The sequence below is a fragment of the Notamacropus eugenii genome, chromosome 4, assembly GCF_028372415.1.
Source record: "Notamacropus eugenii isolate mMacEug1 chromosome 4, mMacEug1.pri_v2, whole genome shotgun sequence".
NCBI lineage: Eukaryota > Metazoa > Chordata > Mammalia > Diprotodontia > Macropodidae > Notamacropus > Notamacropus eugenii.
The window spans coordinates 53,121,388-53,131,270 of NC_092875.1; the positions used below are offsets into that span (position 1 = coordinate 53,121,388).

Consider the following 9,883-nt stretch of genomic DNA (forward strand, 5'->3'; position numbering starts at 1 on the left):
AATCTGAGGGTTGTTCTAATGTGTATTTCTCTAATTATTAGTGATTTGCAGTATTTTTTCATATAGTGGCTGATGACTCAATATTTTTTCCTTTGAGATCAATCTATTAATATCTTTTGACAATATACATCTCTTATCCATATGTAGGATATTAGAGTTTTATCAGAGCTTCCTCCCATCCAGCTTACTGTTTTCCTTATAATTTTAACAACACTAATTTTGTTTGTAAAAAAAAACATATTTTTATGTAATCTAAATTATCCATTTTATCTTCTGTAGTACTCTTCATCTTTTGATGGGTCATGAACTCTTCTCCTATAAATAAAGCATTTCCTTCCTTGCGCCTCTAATTTATCATGTGACCTTTTTAACATGTAAGTCATGTATACATTTGGAATTTGCCTTAGTATATGGCATAAGGTGTTCATCTAAGCCTAATTTCTGCCAGACTGCTTTTCAAATTCCTCAGAATATTTCTGTTGTATAGTAAATCCTTGCTGTAGAAGTTCGGATTTATTGAACGCCATGCTTTAATGTTCATTTTCTTCAGTGTGCTGTATATCTAACATGATCCACTGATTAAATTCTCTATCCTTTAAGTAGTATCAAATAGTTTTAGTGATTATTATTATATAGTATAATTTGAGACCAATTACTAATAGGTTCCATCCCATTATCCCCACACGCTTACTTTTTTCATTATTTCTCCTGAGATGAGCCTTTTTTCTCCCCAATGTATTTTTTTCTTTTTTTATTTCTATAATATAACCTATTGACAGTTTAACTGGTGTGGCACTAAATTAGTAAATTGGCTTAAGTATCATTATTATTTTTATCATTTTGGTACCAAAAATGAGCAATAAATGTCTCTAATTGTTCAGGTCTACATTTCTGTATGGAATATTTTATAGTTGTATGCATATGATTCCTCCATATGCCTTGGTAGGAAGACTACTAAATATTTTATACATTCTGTTGGTATTTTAAAGTGGAGTTCTCTTTCTGTCTCATCCTGATGGGTTATTATTTTGTAATATATAGAAAGGTTGATGATTTATGTGAATTTATTTGACATTATGTTATTTCATCGAAGTTAATAGTTTCAATTAATTTTTAGTTGACTCTGTAGAGTTTTCTAAGTAAATCACTTATAAAAATTGATAATTTTCCTTTTTCTGTGTTTCTTATGGCTAGCATTTATAGCCCCTTCAAATAATAATGGTGATCTTGGGTATCCCTGCTCCTCTTGGAAAGGTCTTTGGTTTATCTCTATTACATATAATACTGATTCTTCATATTAGATAGCTACTGTTAACCTTATTAAAGAAAGGTCTATTTATTCCTATGCTTTTTAGAATTAATAGAAGTAGATATTATATTTTGTCAAAAGATTTTTCTGCATCTACTGATATAAGCATGTAATTGTTATTTATTTTTGTTGTTAATATGATCTTTTATGTTTGTGATTTTCCTAACGAACCCATTCTGCATTTCTGGCATAAGTCCAACCTGGTTGTGGCGTATACTACTTTTTATACATTTGCTAATATTTAATTTAAGCTTTTTGCATTGATATTCATTAAGGATATTGGATTATTGTTTTCTTTCTCTGTCTTATCTCTCCTATGGTCTTAGTACTAAGACCATATTTGTAAAAAAAAATAGTTGGATAGAATCCCATCATCCTTTTTTGGGAACAGTATATGTAGATGGTTTATATTAAATAACTCCTGAGGTCCTTTCAAACTTTGACATGCTTGAGATTCAAGATGAGAAAAAGTATGATGCGGTTCTTAGAAAAACTGATTAGATTTGGTTAATAGATGCATGATATCTAAAACCAAGAAGGTGATCATTTCACTGTATTGTATCATTGTTAGACTACGTCCAAAATACTGAATCCAGTTCAGAGATGCTTACTGAGATGCATGTTGGATTAAATGATTTCTGAGATCTCTGATTAGAGACTCTTTGCTGTGTGGAATTTGAGGAATGAGATTTTTATTTTACCTCATGGAGGAGTCAGGGAAGGCTTCAAGGAGGAGGTGGCACATGCATAGGGACTTGAAAGAAAAGCTGGACTTCAAAAAATGAAGTTTGTGGGAAAGTCCTCCTCCCCCCAGTGGAAGATAGTATATACAAAGACAGAGGGAAAGCAGACAATGAGAGTGGAGGATCATGGGATCATAAATTTATCAATCTATAAGTGCTTATGAAGTGCCAACCGTTTGAAATTCACTATGCATAGAGATACAAACAAAGAAACAAAAATGAAACAACCCTCACCCTCAAGGAAATTCCTTCCATTCTATCAGGGAGATAACGTGTATTTATTGTGTATAAAAATAGTTAAATATAATATAGTTAGGGGAGGAGGGTACTAGAAATAGAGGGAATTAGGAAAAGCTTCCTGTGGAAAGTAGTGCTGAAATCAAGGGAGAGATTCAGTGAGTCAGAAGGTGGGCAAGGGCCCACAAAGGTCAAGAGGTAGAGTTCTGTGAGAGGAAAAGCAAGAAGGTCCATGTTATTGAATTATAGAGTATGTGAGGGAGGTGGGAGAGCAAAATACAAATATGAATGTCAAACAAAAGATTTCCTGCTTGCTCCTGAAGGTAATAGGGAGTCATTGAGTTTATTGAGTAGGTTAGAGATTCACAACCTCTACATAAGCAGACTCGCCTCAAATGTCCAATCTGTTGTCAAAACATGTTCTTTCTACCTTCACAGCATCTCTTGTGTACATCCAGCACCTTAGGACAGGCCCTCATCACCTTTTGCCTGGACTATTGCAATGGCTTTTAAGTCTGTTCGTTTTGCCTTTGCATCATCTGGGTCCCTCAGACACAATAGGTGCTTAGTAAGTGTTGAGTTGAGAGTAGACAGCTCCCAGCCTCTGGAAGTGGTCAGCCAGCATGCTGTGGGCAGAGTGTACTCCTGATCTCCAGTGCCCTAGAGGTCATGATTCTGTGTTGCTGTTCCTTTAAATCAGACACAGCTAATGGCTGTCCTGGAATGCTTGAAAGTATGAGCATCAGTTGAAGGAACCGGGGGTGTTTAACCTGGACTGTCATGTGGAAAAGAGATTAGATTTGTTCCGTTTGGCCACAGAGGGCAGAACTGGCAGTGATGAGATATGTCTTAGAAAGGCAGGTTCTGATTCAGTAGGAAAAACTTACTAAGGAAAGCAAACTGAGCTACTTTGTGGGAGGTAGTGAGTTGTCCATCACCAGAGATCTTCAAAAAGACTGGATGACCACTTGTCTGGGAGGTTATACAGATAACAGGTTAGACATGTCACTCTCTGGTTCTCTATAGACCTGGGTGGGGGGGTGAGGGGCGAGGTAGGATGGAGAAGCGGGAGAAGGGTGCCAAAAGGAGAGAAAGGGAAGGGAGAGCTCATGGGAAGGAGGAAAGAGTAGAAAAGGGGAGGAAGCAAGAGTGTGAGGAAAGAGGAAAGGGTTCAGGAAAGGAGGGAAGTCAAATGGAAGGGGCAGAAGGTGAGAAGGAGGGAGGAAAGAAGGAGGGGAGATATAAAGGAACCAAAATAGAATAAGATGGAGAGGACATGGCAGGAAGGAAGGCCAGGGAAGTGAGAAGGAATTAGGAAACAGAAGGACTAGGGAAAAGAGGGGGATAGTGAGGAAGGAGGGAAGTTAGAGTGGAAAGGACAGGATAGGAAAGACAGAAAAGGAGGAGAGATGTGGAGGGGCCAAAATAGAATGATGATGGTGGAGGCATAGGAGGAAGGACAAGGAGGGGGGAGATGGAGGGGTCAAAAGAGGAATAAAGATGATAGGGACATGGTACAGAGGAGGAGGGGGGAAGGAAGGAGGAAATGGAGGGGGGATGAGAAGGGGAGGGTAGCAGTGAGGAAGGAGAGGAGGCCGAATGGATGGAGCAGGGGATGGGAAGGAGGAGGGGAGAACTAAAAGAGGAATAAACATGGTGGGGACATGGGAGAGAGGAGGGATGGGTAAGGGAAGAGGCACATAGTGGGAGCAGAGCAGGAGGGGATGCTTTGGCATTGCTCCCAAGTCAGCCTCACTCTACTCCACCCTGCCCTTCTTCTCCCCTGAGCCTCAGGCCTGCCCTACTCTGCCTTTCTCCTTCTCTCAGCCCTAGTGGAGCATCCCTGCCCCATGCAAAGGCAAGAGAAGTGTCCCAATTGCAAGCCCTCTTTGTCCTGTCCTTTCCCTACAGACATCGACGAGTGTGAGACGCCGGGTATCTGTATGAATGGCTGGTGTATCAACACGGAAGGCTCCTTCCGCTGTGAGTGTGTGGGAGGCCTGGCCATTGGAGCAGATGGCCGGGTCTGTGTGGACACTCACATGCGAAGCACCTGTTACGGGGCCATCAAGAAGGGCACCTGTGCGCGGCCGTTTCCTGGGGCTGTCACCAAGTCCGAATGCTGTTGCACCAGCCCTGACCATGGTTTCGGCGAGCCCTGCCAGCCCTGCCCAGCCAAGAACTCTGGTCAGACCCTGCCTTTTCTGCCCCATGTCCCATGCTATCTCTAGTGTTCTTGATGGCCAGCCCTGGTCCTGGCCCCTAAAGTTTCCAGAGGTTGACATCAATTTGGGATCTGAGAGCTTGGTTGCTCCTGGAACCATCTATGGGCCCTGAGACCCTGGGGTGGGATGGCTTTCTTCCATATGGGCAAAACTCTCTAGTAGGGGAAACTTTGATGGGGGGGGGAGGTGTTTTCTGGAGGGTTCATTCTTATGGAAGTTTACTCTTCTAGGGACAATCAGTCATTCCTCTAGAGAGGTCCCTATGTAGAGTTTCCTTCAAGGGCTGCTCACTCTCTAGCAAAGGTCATGGTCTCAGGGAATAGAAAAGGAAGAGAGGTGATTTGGGCTAGAAACTAGGTCCCTATCCCACTTCCCCTTTTTTCTCTTTCACCCTTCAGATGAATTCCAGGCTCTCTGCAGTAGTGGTCTTGGCATAACAGCAGATGGTAGAGGTGAGTGTTGGCTCCCCAAGAACCCTAAAGTTGAGAATGGGTAGATTTTACAAGGAAAGGGATTGTGATCCTGCCTGGATCTGGTCTAGACCAAGTGAAATGGGTGAAAAATCCTGAAATGGGGCCAGGGAGAGTTGATAGAAAGGGCTTCAGATCTCTTCCTTTGATAGTAAATCACAGAGAGATACTGGGACAAGCTGCAGCTGCTGCCAAAGCCTTGTTTCCTGTACCAAATGTGCAAAATTTCCAAATCTGAAACTTGAAAGGAAATGAAATCTTAAATGTGAACCTACTCTTTCACTTTCTCACAGACTACAAATACAAAGCTTCTCCACAGAGCTGTTTTCTCACCTAAGTGTTGTAGAACTGTAAAAATTTGACTTTGTCACTGATCTTGTAGAACCCTAGGTGAATGATTATTTGGGGCTAAAAGTCACAAAATAATGAATTTGGCTGAGGGTAAGGACCAAGGAAGTCTTCTAACCTCTGAAACTATTTCTTATTTTTTTCCACGGAGGAGGAAAGTAGTTGGTAACCCTTCAGGTGCTATATAAGATACTACGTTAGTTTTCTGTTAGCTTTCACTCAAGTTTTAGAATAACACTCAGGGGAGAAAGGGGGATACTATGGCAAATCTGGTAAGTGTAGAGGTGGAGGGGTAGGGGTTGGGGGTTTAGTCTCTCCCAAAGATACATAAAAGTGTTTCTTTTGTTTTTCTGCCCCAGATATCAATGAGTGTGCCTTGAACCCTGACATCTGCCCCAATGGTGTATGCGAGAACCTTCGGGGCAGCTACCGATGCATCTGCCACCTAGGCTATGAGGCTGATCCACCTGGCAAAGAATGTGTGGGTATGTATAATCTGAGCAGGGACTACTCAGCAAGGCCATCCTTCATACTACTCCAATCTCTGACCCCTCTCTCCCCATTCTGATTTCCTCTTGTTCTGTACCATTCTCTTTTTCCTTGTGTCCCTTTCCCTCCTCCTCCATTTTTCCATCCTCCAACCCCTATTTGTCCTCCCATCCTTCTCTTCCTCTTTCTTACTCTCCCCTAAACCTTTTACCTTAATCTCAATTGTCCCATCCCCCAGGCCTCTTCCTCTATACCCTCCTCATCCTCCATCCCTCTTTCCCCACACCCCATTATCTCACTTCCCTTGCTTCTTACTATCTCTCTGTCTCTTTCTCTGTCTTTCTGTCTCTCTGTCTCTCTCTTTCTCTCTCTCTCTCTCTCTCTCTCTCTCTCTTTCTCTCTCTCTCTCTCTCTCTCTCTCTCTCTCTCTCACACACACACACACACACACACACACACACACACTTCCCTATCCCATTATCCTCCTAACATTCTATCTTCCTGTCTGCCACCCTCTTATCCCCCATTCTCTTCTCCCTCTATCAGTCCAGGTTACCACATGCATGCATCTCACCAGCCCCACCCTCTGTTGAGCTCTACTTCTCTGGTGGACCCAGAGCATTCACCCAGACCAGAGTTAGAGGAAGACAAAAGGCTGGACTGGCCAGAACTGAAAACAGAGCTGGGAACCAGAGGGAATGGTCAGGAGTTATGCCCATCCCTGGGAGCTGTGCCTTTCTAATCCCACTCCAAATGCTGGGGAGAAGGAGGAGTCTCTCATCCTCCTGTGCTATCCCCACAAACCTCATGATTTCCTCCCCAGATGTGGATGAGTGTGCCCTGAACCGCCTCCTTTGTGATAATGGGCTGTGCCGGAACACCCCTGGCAGTTACACATGTACCTGCCCCACAGGCTTCATCTTCAAGACTGAAACGGACTCTTGTGAAGGTACATCGCCATGCACACACACACACACACACACACCTATCCTCAGCTGTGTGCATTTACTAGTAGAGTTTCAGGGCTGAAAGGGGTTCAGAGGGGTCTTCAGCTCAATTCCATCCTGGACAGAGAATCCTCTTTACCACAGTCCTAACAAGTGGCCAAGTAGCCACTGCCTGACTGTAGGTTGAGTGGTGGGAACCCCTACCCGCTGAGACCATTCATCCTGCTCTAGGACAACTTGATTCTCCTGACATCAAGTCCAAATCCTCTTGTCTTTGATTTTTACCCAGTGTTCCTAGTTCTGTCCTCTGGGCCCAACAAGCAAAATAAATCAAACCACTCTTCCACGAGAAGGTCCTTCTGGATAGAAGACTGGGTACAGAATCAGGGAGACCGAGGTTCAAATCCAACCTCAACCTTTACAAGCTGAGTAACCCTGACCAAATCATTTAACCCCAGGGACTGATCACAGAAATAAAGGGGTCAGACTCAGTGGCCTCTGAGGTCCTTTCCAGTACTGAGTGTGGAGTCCTATGATCCTATGATCCTTGGAGTCAGCTATCATGTTGCCCCTGAGTCTCCTCTTCTCCTTAATCATTGCTGGTTCCTTTAACTCATCTTCAGTAAAATGAACCTGAGATCCTTCATGACTCTGGTCCCTCCTCCTCTATGCAAGCATGAGCACACACACACACAGAAATACAGGTGAATTCTCGTGTTTCCTTACACACTCATAGCTTCACCCTCATGTACATGTATATGTTTGCACAAACACATGTGACCCTGCACCCACTCATACCATTACTGAGTGATGAGCTTCCTTTGAACACCTTGGGAAAGAGGCTGGGCCCACAGCCAGGGTTTGCAAGGGTTCTCTTGGGACAGAGAAGCTCCTCCAACTCCTAGGATTATACCAAGGGCCCAATTTTCTCTTCCCACAGATATTGATGAGTGCCTGTCCAATCCATGTGTGAATGGGCTGTGCCGTAACCACGCAGGCTCCTTTGCCTGTGAGTGTTCTCCAGGCAGCCGGTTGGACCCTGCTGGCAACGTCTGTGTGGGTGAGCACTACTAACTCCTTCCCCTGATGGGATATCCATCCAACTGCCCATTCTCCAAACCCAGGTGGGCCATGGATGGAGGAGCTCCAATGAGGGCTCTAGTCCCACCCCCCCCACTCCATTAACTCCATCTCTGCCCCACAGACAGCATGAAAGGCACATGTTGGCTACAGATTCAGGATGGCCGCTGTGAAGCCAACATCAATGGTGCCACACTGAGGTCTGAGTGCTGCGCCACCCTGGGAGCTGCCTGGGGCAGCCCCTGCCAGCTCTGCGAGACAGGTAAGTGGTAGATCCAAAGCAGGGGAGAGGGATGGAGACCAGAGAGCTGACTATAGGGGCCAGAGAAGAGACTCAGAAGCTAGGTTGAACAGAGGTTCAGTATATGAGAAAAACCCCCTATGAGTGAGAGCACTCCAAGTGTGTAATGGTTGTCTATCTCTCCATCACTCAGGGTCTCCAAGCAGAGTCTGGAAAGTCATTTTGTTGTCAATGATGTTTTAGATGGGATTCCTGCTTAGCTTGGGCTAGATGTTCCCTTTAGTCCCTTCCAAACCTAAGAGGTTTTGACTGTTCTGGGGCCAAGGCCAGCCCTGATGTGCCCACAATCCTGGGGGCCTTCATAATAGCGAACCCTCATCAGGCTGAATCAATCACACTGACACCTGAGGTGAGGCTTTCCCAAGGCTGAGAGTCTTGCCCTGGCCAAGGTTAGTAAGCCCTGTGGTTGAGGCCAGAGGGCTGCCTGGGAGGTCTGCGCAGTATGAGGAGATGGGGCAAGTACTGGGCTGCAAATGACCCAGCTTAGCCACTCACTGCCTTGATTAACTCTTGCCAACTCCCTTCCCTTCTCTGGGACAGTTTCCTGCTCTGTAAAATGAAGGAATTGAACCAAATGATGCCTCAGTTTCTCGTCAGCTTCAAATCATCTGACTCTCAGACTGCCAGGGAAATGTTCCTTCCTGCTGACCTAGCATTCTCTGAGGACCATATCTCTGTGGAGGGCTCTAGCTGGGCATGGGGTGTGAGAGTCAGATGATAGAAAAGTTTGCTGGCTTGGGGCTAACATCAGGGCCAAACAACTTGAGGGGAGGAGGAGCAGAAACCAGCAGTGTCAATCCCTTTCCTTCTCCTCCTTCCAGACCCAGCCTGTTCCCGGGGATTTGCTCGTATGAAAGGCCTCACCTGTGAAGGTAACTCTTCCTTGTCCTTCTCTTCCCACCCTAATCCCAAGGCAGGCAGGCAGGAAGGCTGCTGGCCCCTTCCCAAGGCTGAGGGCTACGAATTCCAGTCCCTGGTGTGCATCACCTTCCCTTCTGCCTTCCCCTCCTTCCCAGCTGTATGACCTTGGGCAAGTAGCTAGCCTTCTCTGATCTTCTGTTTCCTTATCTGTTATAAGAAGGGGATACTATTTACCCTACCTTCCTTGCTGGGGTTATTGTTATAAGAAGGCCACTTTGTAAGCCAGGAAACAGCAGAGAAAGGCAATCCTTTCACAATCCCTAAGGTGCTCACCTCTCGATTATATCCCCAGTGCTTCATTTACTCTCCTGTATCAGTGGGCCTTCCCTTGTCCTCTCATCCCCATTGTCCAGGCACTATTATTACATCTTCTTGCAAAAGAAAACCTTTGCTTCCCCTGGCAGGGGGTTGGCCCTCACCCAGATCCCCCAAACCTGCCTTCCTGTCCCAAGTTTAGCCACAGATTTTTTAGGAACCCACAGCACTCACCTCCATCCCCCAGTCTTTTCTAGTCCTCTTTTACCCTCCTCCACCCTCACCTCCCCCTTTCTCTTGTCTCTCTTGCCCCATGAGCAGATGTGAATGAGTGTGAGGTCTTCCCTGGAGTCTGCCCCAATGGACGTTGCCTCAACACCGCTGGCTCCTTCCGTTGCGAGTGTCCCGAGGGCCTGACCCTGGACAGCACAGGACGAGTGTGCGTGGGTGAGTGAGGATGCCATTTCTGCTTGGCCCTCCAGGCCCCATCCCAGGGGTCGTGGGAGCACTCACCCATCTTGGCATCTTTCACAAGTCCTCAGTAGGTTTCCCCTCTTT

The 9,883-nt window shown here is 45.5% G+C and overlaps 1 protein-coding gene across 2 annotated transcripts in view; it reads left to right on the top strand.

Moving 5' to 3' along the window:
* Positions 1–9,883, top strand: part of FBN3 (fibrillin 3) — a 103,257-nt gene that overhangs the window by 40,275 nt on the left and 53,099 nt on the right. For both annotated transcript variants that reach the window (XM_072600972.1, XM_072600973.1), the window contains 8 exons: positions 4,201–4,476; positions 4,913–4,966; positions 5,692–5,817; positions 6,645–6,770; positions 7,709–7,828; positions 7,973–8,110; positions 8,971–9,021; positions 9,647–9,772. In XM_072600972.1, the coding sequence (XP_072457073.1) occupies positions 4,201–4,476; positions 4,913–4,966; positions 5,692–5,817; positions 6,645–6,770; positions 7,709–7,828; positions 7,973–8,110; positions 8,971–9,021; positions 9,647–9,772 (1,017 nt within the window). The remainder of the gene's footprint in view (positions 1–4,200; positions 4,477–4,912; positions 4,967–5,691; positions 5,818–6,644; positions 6,771–7,708; positions 7,829–7,972; positions 8,111–8,970; positions 9,022–9,646; positions 9,773–9,883) is intronic.